A 16,396-nucleotide genomic window follows, 5' to 3' on the forward strand; every position below is an offset into this window, starting at 1 on the left:
TGGTGTGCATACAGGTTTCAGCACTGATTCATTTGGAGGCTACATTTTTCACAAGTGGCCAGACTTTAACTAAAGCACTTCACAATTGCCATCCCAAACCCTGGGAATCCTGAGCACTGGACAGGATTGCACAAACACAACTGAAGTATGCTGCATAAATATGCTTCCAATTTGCTTTAATAGAAGAAGCCAGGCTCACTTTGACTGCCATTGTTGCCTTTGTGTAAGATTCTTTCAGCACAGAAAGCAAAAAGGTAAAGATGTTCCATGGGTATGTCACTTTTCACCAATCCACATCAGTTTCAAGATAAGCTACCTGGTAGATATCTCATAAATTGAACTGCATAAGAAAGCCAAATCTTTTTTTGTGTTGCACATATCTCTCATGTAGCACAACTTCTTTGTATGTGATTCATAGCTAATATGATATGCATCCTTCCTCATGAAGCTTGCATGGGAAAAATATAGTCCATGTACCATATTCTATCGCATGGGTGGCCATACTAAGGCTTGCAAGCTGTATGCAGTTCTTTGAGTTTATTTTGGAGCCCACTGAGGGCTCTGAGCTCCCCTGTTCCTCCCAAGTCTGGATCCCAGTGATGGCATGGGCATGACTGCAGCAAGACGCACAAAGTCGCCATCCCATCCCACTCTCTTCCTGAGCCTGGTTGAGCTGGTGGCCTCACAAGAGCTTGCCTCAGCATGTCTTGCACCACTCCTGCTGACCTTAAAAAACCAACTTTGAGAGAGGCATCTTGACCCCTTTCCTGAATGTGGAGAGAGTGGGGACCAGTCAAGGAGAATTTGTGTTGTTTGTGTGACAGCCCCTGAAGATGGCTTTCCTATTGCTGCTTGTCCCTTCTGCAGATTCTTCAAAGGTCTTTGATAAGACATGGTCTTCAAGTTAGAATTCTAACAAAGAATTTTCAGCACTTCTCACTAAACTATAATTGCCAGGATTCTGTCTGTGACAACAGTTAAAAAAAACCCCTGCTATTTTTTATTAATATGGCACTTGCTTTGAGTAGTTCTTGTTTCTAAAGGTCCATTTCTTTGGAAAAGGCACCCCACAGTTAATCTTCCAGGTGTCTATGTGTCTTATCATACACATTTTAAAAATCATACACTGATAAGTAACAACACACTTTCATAAAGACATAATAAATAATATATAAATATTTGTTCATGTCTTGTGGCTCTCAAACACCTGACATTTACTGTATGTGACTGTTTCATTGAGCAAGTCTAGCCAGCACTGTTATATCCAAATGAAGAGAAGCAAATACTCTACCTGCTTCACATTTCCCTTCTTTTTTTTCCTAATTGTGCAAACAGAGACATAAGAAATGATGCCATGTAGAATTTACAGACGTAGTGATTAGGTAAATGGAAGATGGAGCAGTTATTAGTTGCACATTCTTCCTCTTTTAGCTGAAATAGCCAAGAGCAAGTTCGAAGAAGTGAAGTCAGAATTTTCAACTGATATATAGTGGCTGTTTGTAAACTAATTTAATCAGAACCATTTACCACATGATCTCACCAGCATAGTATCTGAACATAAATATTGTTGTTTCATTTTAAAAATGCCCCCCCTTGTGGTGACCTTTGAATCTCATGTGCCATCTGCTAATAAAAATGTCTTAAAGATGTGCAACCCTGGACCTTACTGCTCTTGTTAATGTATTAATCTTTCAGACAAGTCAAGCATCTGGGAGAAAACGCAGACAATAAACAGACTAACTCAGGCACCATTGCTCAGGACTGCAAGGATTCAAAGGCTGTCGTCTAGGAGCTTCCCAGCACCCGCGGCTGCCACTGCATCCTTATAAACCTGTCAACACGCAATAGGGTGTATGTATACAAGGAAACGAATGAATAATACCATTATTTGAGTCTTATGTGAAGACAACACTATTCTAACACAAGATATAGTATGCATGGTACTGTTTGTTGAATGAGGGGATTAGACATAAAATGTTGAACATTTCCCCTCCAAACCTAAACATCTAAAATTAAATAATTCCGAGTGCTCCAGAGGTAGCAAATGTCCAGTCAAACCACCCATGTTAGACAGCAAGTAAGTATGCAAGGCTGTGCATGTTGATAGAGCGGAAAGTGCTACCTGACTCAGAACTCCTTGGCCAGCCATGCCTGAGGAATGCTGAGAGCTGTTGGACTTTCCACTCTCTAAACATACCTATCATTGCACCCTGCTTAACTAATACTTGGAGGGAGGTTGTTAACTGTACAATTGAATAATACTCCAGAGGAAATGAGAAATCAACACTGGATTGAATTACATGACTTTTTTGTAGTGTAATATAAGTTCAGCGTTCCATTTTTTTTCATCATCATTATTATGCTTGAATATATTAAAATGAACCAATGACAGTGCTGTGGGAGTTGTAGTTGTCTTCATATATAATCATACAGCTTCTCTTTTTATGCCATCATTATGCATTCTTCACAATCTTACAGGTTACATTCAGGCTGTAAGATGCGCTACCCCAAGTTGTTTGCAAACTGAAGTTTAAATCATGATTAGTACCTGCTTAGATATTAAGGACCATTCGCAATATATTCCAAGAGAAAGCCGAGATGATATTTGAGTTCCCTTTGTTGACTGGTGATGCACCTTGCCTCCAAGGAACACTTCTTTCCCTTCATCTTGCTCTTTGTTGTGTGAAATACATTTACACCCCATTCTGTGTCTTGCATTAACTCTCAATTTGCATCAACTGAGTGTTTTAATAACTGCATCCTTAGCAAGAACAGTAATACAGCATGGAAACATCTCTAGAAAGAAGGATGAAAAGCAGTGGAGCAGATATGCAAAAATGCCAGTATTGATAGAGGTGGAAATTTGCACTTGTATTCTGTACCAGAATATTTGAATTAAGTGGCCAATGCAGTAAAACCATGTCAGTTTCTGTATACAGCGCTTATGCTGTCTCTTCCTTGCTTTGTAAATAATACAGGTCACTCTTGCCATGTATCACCTGTTGTAAATACCAAGAACTGATTTGACTAAATTTCCTACTGTACAGCTGTCTGTTAGGAAAGACGCATCCTTTGTATTCAAGTGATTGTCCTTGTATTTTTCACAGCCTTGTCTTATTTCACCACCAACTACTTAACACTGTGATGCAGTATATGTGAATATATACATTTTCAGAAGCATAATGTTACCACCCAAAAGCATAAAGTAACTAAGGAGAACTAACTCAACATGTATGTTAAGAACTTGCACAAACATGTGCTATTATGGTGTGTTCAGAAGACTTGAGAAGAGAGACATATTGATTCATATTTAATAAAATTAATCTTACTAGTGATTTTTGGATCTTAGGGAAAATCTTCATAAGAACTAGCATTTATTTGCCAAACTGGAAATGCAGATACAAATTAATATAACTATAGCTCAACCACATTTTGCTTTAACAAAATTCAAGAGTTTGTGCTATCAGTAATTAATTTTTGGATTTAAATGACAGAATTAGAATGAAATCCTTTGCTTTCAATACAGTAAGCAAAATTTAAAGCCAGATGGTAATCTACTGATGTCTGCTTGTTAAAACAGAACTAACCAGAGTACTTACATTCGCACAGTGGTGGAGCTAAGTAAAAAATTGAGCTATGTAAGCAACCTTGGGATCATCATAAGAGCAAAAAGGCCAGAATTTAAATCTAATGTAACAAGAACATAAGGGCAAAACAAACATCAGTTTGAACCTGTATTTCAATAAAATCCGTGGCTTTTATTTTTATTCCAAAGTAGGTACAAGGGAGTTGATGCAGATTGCAGAAGCATCACTGCCTCACCTCACATGCACACAAATTCTTGGGTCCTGATCCACATGAAAACCCTGGATCTATTCTAGCATAACATGAAAAGACAGTTGTTGGATACAGATTTAAAGTAATGTCTGTTTTGCCCATAGACCTGTCTGGCTTTCAGGGATTGGAAACGTTCCTGTGAGACAGCAAATGTTCAGATGAAAAAGCTGTATGTGGATTCACTATTTCAGTGCTGCAAAGCATGTAAGCAAACCATTTCAGGTGGCTGGCATGAACCCACCCTAGTCCACTCCATTATTCTGCTGCTTTTGCTGCTGCAGTCATGCTGCCTGGGATTTCCCTTGCTAGCCTAAACAAGGAAACCTTTTCTTTCTGGACTTTGATAAAAGATAAGAGGTAAGGAAGGGGTTCCATCTCTATTGCGAGAAACCCCAAGAAGTCTCTTGCTAGCTACAGTACTAGCTACAGTACTAGCAAGGGACTCCCCAGATATGTGAAGTGTATGCATGTGTATTTGTGCATATGTATGCAAGGGAGCGCATAAACCCTAGCTGCACGTGATGTGGCCCTTGGCTCCAAAATTACATAAACTATTAAACTATAGTGCATGTACTTTCACAAAGACCTTTCACAAAACAAAAGCACAACTACCAGTTGGATGAAGGTGACTACATAATTCCATGTCCAAAACAAAATTGCTCAAATTTACCAGAAAGGGTTTTTTTTAAACAGTATTCTTTTTTCCAGTTGTCAAAAGAAAATACTTTCAAAGAGGAGGTGGAATGTACCTTTCTGGGGTACCTTAATGTTTCAGGAAGTGTGACAAAGTGGAGGGCACTGGGTTCTGCCTTGACTGTAGAAATAACCCAGATCACACTCCCCCAAAACTCCTCTTTGATCCATTTTAATTAACAGCTAACCAATTAATACTGTCAAATGAACACAAATTAACCTATATGGAGTCTCTTTTGGTCAATATCTATTCATGTTGTCTACTGCACTCTGACAGCAGGCACTTACCATGACATTGAACAGATAAGACTGCACCTTTCAAGCAGCTTTAAGTGTGTACCTGCACAAGATATTTTTAAACAAAATGATGTAAATTTTGCACATTTCTGTCACCCATTTTTTAAAAGTAACAAGCCAGTGATGGTTGTTCTGATGGTTGAGCACTGGCAGAATAGCTGACACACATGGAAGCATGGGCTCTGGGGAAAAGGGGAAACAAAAACAGATCCATCAACAGAGAAGGGTATTGAACAAGATGTGTTCTGTTGCACAGAGCCCTGGGACACCTGCCAGAGGACTGCGGGAGAAGGAGGGGGAAGAGCAACTCATGAGAAGCCCAATTACCTGCCAGTGATCAGGCTTATGTGCAGCGTGGGTTGCCATTGCATATGACCCACTGCCTGCCACTTCTTAAAGTCAGGAAGCACTGAGTCAGTTTTCTATCCATGGCTGTGCTTCCTTAAGTCTTGTCACTATTTGTCCGTAGGCAATTCATGTGAACCATACTTGCTCTCTTGTCTGTGAATTCCAACACCTATCTGAGCAATTTCCTGACAAAATAAGCTTTGCTATTTTTATTCTTTCTAGTCTTACAGAACCACAGGCAGGATTTGTTTCTGTTACCCATGATACCATTTTGCAGAGCCAGGTTTAAGATTCATTAAGGATTGTGGCTCAGCACAACAGTTAGAAATTATGTAGTACAGCTACTCTTATTTTAAAGGGCTAAGGGACCTATTTGTAACAGGTTACAAGCCTAATTTTATTGTCAAGTAATATTTTAATTAGGCCCTGAGGCCCAACGAAGCACACAGGAGAAGGATTTTCATCAGGAAAACTGAAGGGCCTAATGCAATTAAAAAGAAGGAATTTGAACTGGTCAATGTCAGCCCAAGTGATGGCCTCCAAATGCACATTTAACCTTTCAACAGATGGTCCATGTTCTACAAGCTATTTTTATACTCACATGTGAATGTTGAATCTCATGGCTCCAAAAGCACTGAATTATTGTCTGCAGCAAAGTGATTAAGGTTGATTTAAGCCAATGAAAGGTGTGTATAGCTGGAGCATGGCATAGCAGTGAATGCCCTGTAATCCTAGAATATGGCCTCTGTTGCAAAATATGGATATTGCTGGTGGACCCACAGCCTGAGACTATTAGGTTTCATTTCTGAAAGATCATGTTTAAAGACTACCTTGGTTAAAAACCAAACCTGGTCCAAGTGAAGCAAGAGTACTGTATGGCATCAAAGTTGTCTTAAACCCCATTTTTATTAGAAATAGCCATATTGATGTGTTAAAATGTGACTGTCATGTATCCTATCCTCAAGCAAAGTTTCTAGATGCAAGTCCTCCATCCCAGCAAAAAACGAGTTTGGCTTTTGGAATCCTTGCACCCAGATCAAAGGAGCTCGCTATTCAGGCTTCAGGGAATCCCATGCCTCCCAGGTGATGTTGGGAGGCCATAGGATCTCATTGACTTCTGGGTCACCTCCATTCTGAGCTGTGTGACTGGAGTCCTTCTGCAAGTTCAAATAAGTCCTTTTGGATATTTAGGAAATTTGGTGGATTAAGGTGGATTAATTAGGATCCTTTTGTATTGGCCCCTTGGAAAGATATGAATTTTAGGATTATAGTGTCTAATACATTCCTATTGTTCACATGCATTTCACTGGAAATGTAGCTGGTATTCTTCAGAATACATCATAACTCATAAAGGCCAGCATGATTCAGTTCATCCAAGATGGCAGGGTTTTGGCAGGAAAGCATAAGAGGCCATGTTGCAACCCAGCTTTCTAAGATGTTTTCCCACTATTTACATATAAAACTTGTTGTGAAGAGCCGTCTGAATTATCTGAGATTGAAAATGGAAATTTTCTAATAAATTTTCAAGGTTAAATTTTGAATTAATACCAATAATATATATGCACTTATTAAAATACTAAAAATATATGACACCACTGGTGCAGAATTGGTTATCCATACCATCAGTGTATTTTATTGTATGGCTTGGAGCTCACATAATGTGTCACATCACAACAGTTCTATTCAGAAGGAATGTTTGAGGCCAGAGCCATCTAGCTGACTTACAATTTTAAGTTTCTAAAGGGCAAAACAATGTTATGAGGATACTTATGCCAACTCTTTAAAACAAAACCCATAAGCCTTGAAAAATAGTGTATTTTCAAGAACAATACAAGATTTTATTTATTTATTTATTTATTTATTTTTAGCAGAGGTCAATTTATTTCAGAAGAAAAACCCAAGTATCAAAGTGATTGCCACCTACAGGAAACCTGTTTTCTAAAAACAAGAGAAAAGAAAAATGTAGCTAAATAATTATTGTCAATACCAAAAACTCGTATCAGGCTATTTTCCACTATTTTTAGTATTCCCAATTTCATTTTTGCTCAAAATGTATTGAGGGTGTCAATCTTTTTAATTAAAGATTTTTTTGATTCACATCTGGTGTGTTTTCCACATTATTTTCAAACACCAAGGTAGTTGTGAAATCTTTTCGTTCAATAGTCATTCGTGTAGCCTTAGTTATATTTTGCTTTAAGGAATAGCTGCTATGGTTTGTTAAAAGAATCTTATGTTTTATTTAACAGTAAATTACTAGCAGTTCTGGTTGCAGATAAAAGCCTAGAAGCTTGAAGCTAATGCTTTCATTCTTAAAAAAAAGGGAGGGGGAGGGCTTAAGCCTTGAGGTTTCTTTCGCTCCTTGATCTCTCAGTTGGTCTTTCAAGGTCATAGAAAGCTTGCATCACTGTATACATGCTTTTCAAGTTAGAAACCTTGTGAACACTTCTCTTTCACTTTAAAGAGAGGCAATTGCCTTTTATTCCGTACAGATTTTATCTCCCCAATAAGCATCCCTATTTGAGTAGTGTAGTGACTGTTCCTCTAGTATTTAGAACTGTCACACAGCTGTCCTACTCATGCATTCGTGAAAGAATTCATATTCGTGTGCATATTCATGCAGTTGTTATTTGAATTATGCCAATATTTACTTCTAACCAGCTGGTTTGGTATATGGGTACTCTCAGTCCAATGAGCTACAGAAACTAGGATGTTGAATTTCAAGTGCACTTCACCCTTACCATAGCTCTCAAAGGCACAAAACTGAATAGGCAATGCCATGAACTGGAAACTTCCACCCACCACTATCTTAAGAAAGCGGATAGCCTCTTCAAACCAATATGTGTGAGACTCCTTTTGACTGTGCTCCACTTGCTGCGTAGCCACTGCATGTATTACTGATTTCTTGTCTATCTGAAGATTGCCAAAAGAAAGATCTAATTGCCAACATTAGCTTGTAAATGCCCTTGTTTTCAGCAAAAATTAAGCCTAACCCTTCTGAAATCTTTGAGAACTTTGATGTGCTTAACTGTGCTGGTCATACTCTATTATTGACTTTCAATTAGAACAAATGTATACCAAAACATGTATCATTAAACTCTTTTGAAGATTCGTGAGCTGTTGCACACAGGAACAAGAAAGAAATGTTGGTGCAGTAACACTGATAACTTCTAATGTCCTGCGACTGGGGCAAAAATGGGTCTCTGGTCTAATACAATGGAACAACTGGAATCCTCCTCTGATTTGCCAACTATAGTTAAAAGGCAATGCTTCTAATTGCAACATTTGCTAGATCTGGTTCTGCTGCTTTTGCAGCTCCAGAGTCTCCTTATTAGAAGTGTGTGCTAAAGCTTCTCAGGTATACAGGCCTACAATCCTGGGGTATAAATGAATAAATATGATACACAGTGTCTCACACAGGAATGGAATACAGAACTAGACAGCACTGTATTGGCCAGTCAATAGGCTGCTGTATTAGCACCCCTCTCAGAAATGTCAGTGGATCTTAAGTTGTATCCTATTCTGCAAAAAAATGTGTTCCATGTATATCAGGGCTAACTCTTGGAGGTGTAATACAGCTAATGCGTCTTTAACCCGTATTTTTTTGGTATATCCAATAATTCTCTCCTTTAGGGTGAAGGTGAGATTATGGATACATTTCATTCTGGAACTCTCTCCAGTATTTAGTGATGTGTGTGTTCTTTTAAATTGCTTACTGTCCTTTGGCATTTAATGCAAGACTGACTTAAATGGATTTCCATTCCCTTCTGAAAGCTAGAAGGCTGATACACCACACTGGGAGAATAAATCGCCACCCCTGATATTGCAATGGAATGAGGACATCAAGTGCAGTCCTATGTTCCCTACCATCACTGCATGGAAGCCTCTGAACTTGGAGGTTTACATGCACCCTACACATGAAAAAGGCTTGGAGGTGGTGATCTCTGTCAGTCTGCGCCTTGTACCATGTATCACATAGTTTAATCTAGCCATCTAGATAAACCACCAGGAAGTTGGAAGGAAAGAGGCTGGGGCGAGCATAAGTTTCAAGTGCCAGCTGTCTTCTCCAAGGCTTAGTTGTCATCTCACTGGCATGACTAGAGCAGTTCTTCCTGCACCCTCTGCAAGGGGGCTGGTGCAAGGGCTGCATCTTCTGCATCCCAGCACAGGTCACAGGACCTCAGAGGCAGGACTCATGCTGAGAGGTCATAGGTTGTACCCTTACGTACACCTTTAGCTTTCAAACAGGTGATATTTGGACCCTGCCTGTGCATGAAAAAAAAATATTTGGTTTACTGTAGAGTATACTTAACTATCCACACTGATAGCAATAGATCTTCTTACACAAACGTATCATATACCTTGGCATATGTATTCACTGCAACTGATACATTCAAACTTTATGTATTTTAGTTGCATAAACTTGTCATTTTAGTTCATTTGCCTCCCCCACTTTGTTTCTTTATGGTTTTTGTTTTCATTATAATATTGTGAAATTCATAACAACATATGAATTTTAAAAGTCCAGCCTTTCTCCCCACCCCAGTGACCTACTTTCCATCTTGTGAACTTTTTATGCTAGCATGTTACAGCCATCTGCGTATTCATCACCCTGAATCCTGGATAAACAGATATTGCAGATAAAAGCCATTTAATTCCCTCTTAGCTAGAAATTATACCATTCACCACAGACAGTCTTATGTGGCCACGTGCAAATGTATCTCACACTGATTCAAAGTAATACACCATTTGAAGCAATGTTAATTGGTATACTAATCATACGGAAGCCATAAAAAAGGTTCCCTACATCTGAGAGACAGTGCTTTCTATGAGCCACTGCTGATAGATAGAAAGCAGGTAGATACACAGTAAGACATGGTCCCAGTCCATGTGAGACCTGGCAAGGAATGCAAGTATGCAGCTGGGAATTCATCTAGTACTCCCCTGTGGGAGTGCTGGGCAGTGTTGGCAATAGCTGACCAGTTTGCTTTCAGGCAGCTTAGTCACCTTCCTTAGAATCACCATTCTTAGTACAGTATTTGATCCCACTCATTCAGCAGAACACACCTTGGGTCTGGCTCTCTGTGTTGGCTGCAAAGATGGTGATCTCAGGATTGAGAAAAAATCTACAATTCCATGTTCCAGGTCAATTCCTCCTGGGCTTTGGTCTGATTCAGGCCTCTGCAGGGGTAGGGGGCAGGTTAAAATAGTCCAGTGCAGGAGACTAACAGGATCTGGATGCTTTTCTGAAAGGTTTGGGAGATTTTCCTGTCACTTTAGCAGGCAGTTTTGTTGAAGCCCTGGTTGACTTCTGGAATGTAGAAAAGGCCTGGTTGGCTGGCAGGATCACTCCCTTGTGTCCTTTCCCACAGAACAGAGCGAAACAAGCTCTGTGGTTTTCCAGGAAGCTGGGCATGATGAAATGAGCATGGCAACTAGAGTAACACTGGCAGAAAGCCAAGAGACTTGAGCTATGGGGTGGTATGGAAATGGAAGAAATTAGTAAATAAATAGTGCAACCAAATAAAGCCTTGAGAATATGTGAGAGTAAGCAGTGGCACTGGCTAGTGAAGCACCCTTTGTAGCTGAATCACGTTCTTTTTCTCCATTCCTGTTACCGTTGCCTGAGTGACCTTTTCAGAATGTTCTTGTTTTCACAACTAGGCAAAGCAGAACAAGATAGTTATTGTACAGATTCAGGCACAAAAGGAGCCACAGCTAAGACACTCCAGGTACAAGGTGTTGTTTTAAAAGAAACAAAGAAAAAACGTTTTGATACTTTTGATTCAAATCTATGTGTTAAGGTAAGCAAACCATATGTCTAAATAAACACCCAGATGAAACTGACAGCTGAAAGATACATGTTCAAATGTATAAGATTGTAACTCTTTGTGCCCTCAGTAGATTTTTTCTGTTCATCCATTCATCACAGGAATATCATTTAAAAGCACCTGCACATCTGCAACTAATTCCAACATTTTGAAAAATAAAATGTATATGGGCAGTAATGTCTGACCCGAAGGATGCCGCCACTGTGCATGCCCACTTCATATGCTTCAGCAGCTCATTACCTGCATTATATCACCAGCATCTAGCGAAGTTTTGACATAGTCCTTTCACCCTTGCAGCAGATGCTCATAAGCCTCCAGACTCAGAAGATTATGAGCATTCGATGCAAGGTGCTGTGGTAGTGATCTCTGCCAGTGCTTCACCTTGCCTTTTGGCTAGATGCCTGTTTTCAGCCATCTAGATTTAGAGTCATCAAGGAGAAGGGGAGGAGGCAGGGCCCTGACTGGAATCCGCAGAGTGCTGCAGTCCCAGCCTCCTCCCTTCCCTGCCCCAGGATGCCCCACCAGGGCCCAGCCGCAACCTTGGAGGGGGTCGCTGGAATGGCTTTTCCTGTGCTAGCTGTGAAGAGGCAGGAGAAGGCTTAGACTCTTGAGTCCAGAGACCTCAAACAATCCTATGCGCCAGTTTTAAATTTACGAAAATTGTATGTATGGAAACTGAGGCAACTTTCCATTGATTAGGCCATATAAAGCACTGTTCAATTCCCACTTCCATACTGAAAATCCACTTTTTAGATTCTGAAATATTGTAAAAATCACATTCTGGTGTGTAAAAAGGTAGGTTGTAAATAAAATAATGATGATGTGTAAATAGGTATTATAGGTTTAGTTTTCTTTCTAAAGAGCCAACAGTATAATAGGGTGGAACCACTCATCACTGACAGCCCATGTACAGGCACCAAGAAGTGTCATTATTGACTGTATTGTGGCTCAGCACTAGTGATAGCTTCTCTGTAGTTCTGAAAATGGTAAATGGCATCTGTTATAAAGCATATTTCCTCTATCAACCCAGTTCCTCTCCAAAGTACTGTCATTTTATTTTCAAATCAGGATTCTTCCATAAAGTTCATTTAGCATGAGAAGGGTCAATCTGCAGCTGAAGATATATTACAAAATCCTGCTATTCTGGCTGGAACCATTCCTTTCTTTTTAATGTGCTAGATCCTGCAGTCATCCAGCAGTCTGACTTCAGAACAACCCAGGGAGGAATATTGAATGAAAAAGATATTTGCACTTCATTGGTACAAGATAACAGGTAAGCCTTGTGTTACAGAGCAAGATCTGGGAAATTAAACTCTATTTCCCTAATAGAGAACATAACATCTTCTTACGGCAAATTGGCAAAGCAGGGAGGAAGACCTCCACCCCAGGTGACATACAGAAATGTATTTGGAGACTATACATTACCATGGGAAGACATTCATGTTAAGTATATTAAGCTTGCTCAAATAATTCAGTGATGCTCATCTTTCCAAATACAGACATGTTTCTGCCAACAGTCTGTTTAAATCCAGTTTAATCATTTGAGAAATAGCTCCAAGCATCATAAAAACAAAATATGCTCTGGACACCAGTAAGATTGCCATTTAGTACCTACAGTGGGTAACCTAATACTTCCTACTAGCATTAATTCCTTAATGCTTCCTACCGGTATACTAATCAATAGTATGCAGAGCTTGAAAATGTACCAATGTGTCATTATATTTGTTGAGAATTTTAACTTAGTAATAAATAACAATAAGTCAACTGCATAGAAAGCCATTTTATATTCAACCTGCTCATGCACAAACCCATACATTTCTCTGTCTAACTGCACATACCAAAATTTTAAGTTTTAAAAATGTGTTTGCAAAAGAGTCCAGTATAAAGACTTTGAGCCTAAATCTTGCCTTTAAGGTTTATTTTCCATCTTTCTGCCATACTCTTTTTAGCAGCCAAGAACACCAAGTGCCTGAATCCCCATGTGTGCTGATCTGATGTGAGCTGTGCTGTTTCCCATTATTTATACAGCTCCAGAAGTGTGCAGGATGCTTTATAGACAAAAGGCAATATCCCCATAAGGGCTTGCAAAGTGAGAGCTGACCGCTATCAGTGTATGCTGCTCTTCCCTTGTATAGTCTCACTGGAATCAAGGAGGCCATGAAATGCTCAGCTGGGCATGAATCAGGGGATCAGGCTGTGAGTAAATGCATGATGTTAATCAGGGACAGAAATCTTGGCATTAGAAGAGGGTAGGCAAGAGAGCTACAGCAGCAAGAAGATTGCTTTGGTTGAGCAGGCAGTGTCTTATATAGCTTTGCACCTTTTGAAGAATTTTCTCTACTTAGCTTTCTGACACTTTTTAAAATCTCACATGGAAAAGTCCACATCTTAAAAAGCTGTTCAGCAACCTTCCCCAAACCTAGTACCCTCCAGATGGTATGGACTACAGCTCTCAGAAACTGTGAATGACATTTTTCTCAGGAAAAAGGCAGGGTGAAGATCAAATCCCATAAAGATTTCAGCCTGAATCTTATCCTTGGCAAGCTGGCCTGGCCTGATGTTAAAGTCCCAAACATCTGGGAAACACTGGATTTGGGAAAGCTACTGGGGGGGGGGGGGGCAGGGGAAATTGCTTTTAAAGAAAAGCCTGAGGAATAATATCATAAGAATACAAGTGTAAAGTATTGCTTATTGGAGCAAAAAATCCCAACTTCAAGTAGAAGCTGATAGGGTCTACGTAGCTCTCATTGATCAATAAAAAGAATTTGAGGTTGTGTTGGATAGCTCAGTGAAGAAGTCATGTAATTAGGAAAGCAAATGATAATAAAATTTGCAATATTATATTGCCCTCATACAAATCGCTGGTACGACAAGGTTTAGAATATTGTGTGCATTTTTGGTTACTGTATCTAAAAAAAGGATATTGTAGAGTTGGGAAAAGTTCATAAAGGGACAGTTGACATGACTGAGAAGCTGGAACAACTTCCATGAGGAAAAGTTGCAATGGGTGGCATAATTTAGCTTAGAAAGGTGAGTAAAGGGAGACATTGTGATGGTGTGCAGCATTATTCATGCTGTGAAGAAAATGGTAGGGAGACACTGTTCTCCTTTTCTCAGAATAGAAACTCAAAAGCTACCTGAGGTGACTGGTAAATTTTAGGAGGATAAAAGGCAGAACTTGTTCACACAGCAGATAGTTGGATGTTGGAATTTGCTTCCAGAAGATGTAATGATGGCCAGCAGTTGGGAGGACTTTAAAAGGAGACTGGAGAAATTCATGGAGGAGGAGGTTGCCCATGGTGACTTGTCCTAACTGGTTCTATGCTTCACATTTTGGGACAGGATGTCCTGTTTACCCCTCTTGCATAATATATATACCAAAATATATTTTCAAGTACTGAAACCAACACATGGCAATCCCAGCCAAGATGCACATGAAGTACATCAGTGCATAACTGCAGTCTCTGGCAATTGAATTGCTAATTGAACAGACCATACCTGCATTCACATGCCTTACCCTCTAAAGTCGGAGGCTTAGGAAAATATAATTGTGTAAAAGTGGGTATGTGGATGGTCAGTGGGAATGTTTCTGAATCACTCCCTAGCACCAGATTTATTGCAGCAGGAGGGGGGCACAAGAATCGTTTCATGTTTTCAGAGTCTGATTTTGCCTTTTATTAGGTTCCTGGGCAAATTCCATTTTCTTCTTCTTTTTTTAGCCTTACTATTCTGCATTCTGGGAAATCAGAATTAGGTGACCAGCCATGATGACCATGGAACACCTTTTATGAATCTAACATGCTCTTGCCCATGTCCTTGCACATCTGCAACACTCTGCAAAAATCCCCCATGTGTCCCTGAACAGAAAAGTTTTGGGGTTTCTTTTTCCCAAGGATTTCCCCAAAGGTTTGGGGTTTCCTGGACTATCTAGTCCAGCATGGCTGACCAAGGGAATTTGAGGAATGCACAAGCAAGACCTGAAGGTGGGATCTCCCTCCCCATGTTGTTCCCCAGCAATTTAGGGAGCTTCTGCACAGGTAGGTTGCTCAGAGTGTGCTGATGCCTGTGACCTTCGTGCTCCAGTCTGTTGCAGCCCTTCCTATGGCAGCTTCATTCGTGGAAGACCACCCTTTGTATGGATTGCTGTTGTTGATTCAGGATGAAAATTTAAGCAATTTAATACAAAAATCACAAACCAACAATAACATCTAAAAGTAGAGTAAAAATTATGGAGTGTTAAATACTTTGTATAATCTTCATTTTGCCTTGGCTGCTTTGTTGCAATCATGGCATTTTTAAAGCATGAATTGTGTTATGCTCCATTTAGAATTCAGAGCTTAGAATACCACATGGAAATAATTGGTTTTAAAAGCAGCCAGCTCATCCCTTCCAATAAATCTTTTGCATGTAAATATAAATTTTAAGAAAACCATAGGCTGCTTTTAAATGAAGCCCTGCTGATTTTTAGCAGCCTTGTATAACTAATCAAATGTGTCTGGGATTCGGTCTTGAATCCCTCTTGACAAAGAGTACACCTTTCTGCCAGATACAGGGAAAATTAATGCCACTGGCACTGGTCTGGAGAAGTTCTCCACAGCCTGGTGCCCTTCAGATGTTTTGGCTGCCCAAGTGTCCCAGGCAACATGGCCGATGGTCTGGAATGTTGGCAGTTACAAAATCTGGGGGGGCAATAGGATGGGTAAGGCTAGTCCTACCAGGCAGATTCCGGGGGGAGGGGGAGGGTCCTAGTACTAGTCACTGCATGATTTTCAGAAGAACAACGAAGGTTTCTGACTTCCAGTTGCTGAAAATTAGATGATTAGACAAAATTGCACTGTTACTGCAATAACTCAGTAGCAGAATTCTCCCTGTATATGCAGTGCATCCCTTCATATTGCTTATGGGGATGCAGTAAGTAATTGGTCCTTTCCCCAGAGCTGCCAGTTTGCATCTGATTCTGTCCCTGCCCCCACCCTGCCAATATTTCACACTTGTCTCTAGCAGGTGGAGCTGAAGGGTCTCATTTAAAAAAAAAAGCAACAGGTCAAGCCCGTATACTAAGCACAGTGGAGCAGGTGACCTTGCAGCCAGGAGAGTGACTTAAGATTTTTTTGTAAAGGGTTGGATTGATACAGATGACCATATTAGAATGGACCTTCCTCCAGCAGGATAATCTCGCATGTGTGAGAAATACCAGATTATCTCTCCAATTTGGTACTGAATTAGCATGGTCATGCTATCTGGGAATAGATAGCTGGAACACGTCTGGAACAGCCAAGATCAAAGATGAATAATCGTCAGGACTCTTGTGATACTAATTATGCTTGAAAGCCACTTAAATTGGAGAGCCATTGTGGTGTAGTGGTTAAGAGCATGGGACTGGGACTCAGGCG

General features: G+C 40.0%; 1 protein-coding gene across 3 annotated transcripts in view; it reads left to right on the forward strand.

Moving 5' to 3' along the window:
• STAU2 (staufen double-stranded RNA binding protein 2) overlaps positions 1-3,335 on the forward strand; it is a 169,260-nt gene extending 165,925 nt beyond the window's left edge. For all 3 annotated transcript variants that reach the window (XM_044423932.1, XM_044423930.1, XM_044423931.1), the window contains one exon: positions 1,696-3,335. In XM_044423932.1, coding sequence (XP_044279867.1) covers positions 1,696-1,789 — 94 coding nt within the window. In that variant the 3' untranslated portion in view covers positions 1,790-3,335. The remainder of the gene's footprint in view (positions 1-1,695) is intronic.
• Positions 3,336-16,396: the final 13,061 nt, after the last annotated feature.

This window comes from Varanus komodoensis, unplaced genomic scaffold (genome assembly GCF_004798865.1).
Source record: "Varanus komodoensis strain SLA01 unplaced genomic scaffold, ASM479886v1 scaffold14_1, whole genome shotgun sequence".
Classification (NCBI taxonomy): Eukaryota; Metazoa; Chordata; class Lepidosauria; order Squamata; family Varanidae; genus Varanus; species Varanus komodoensis.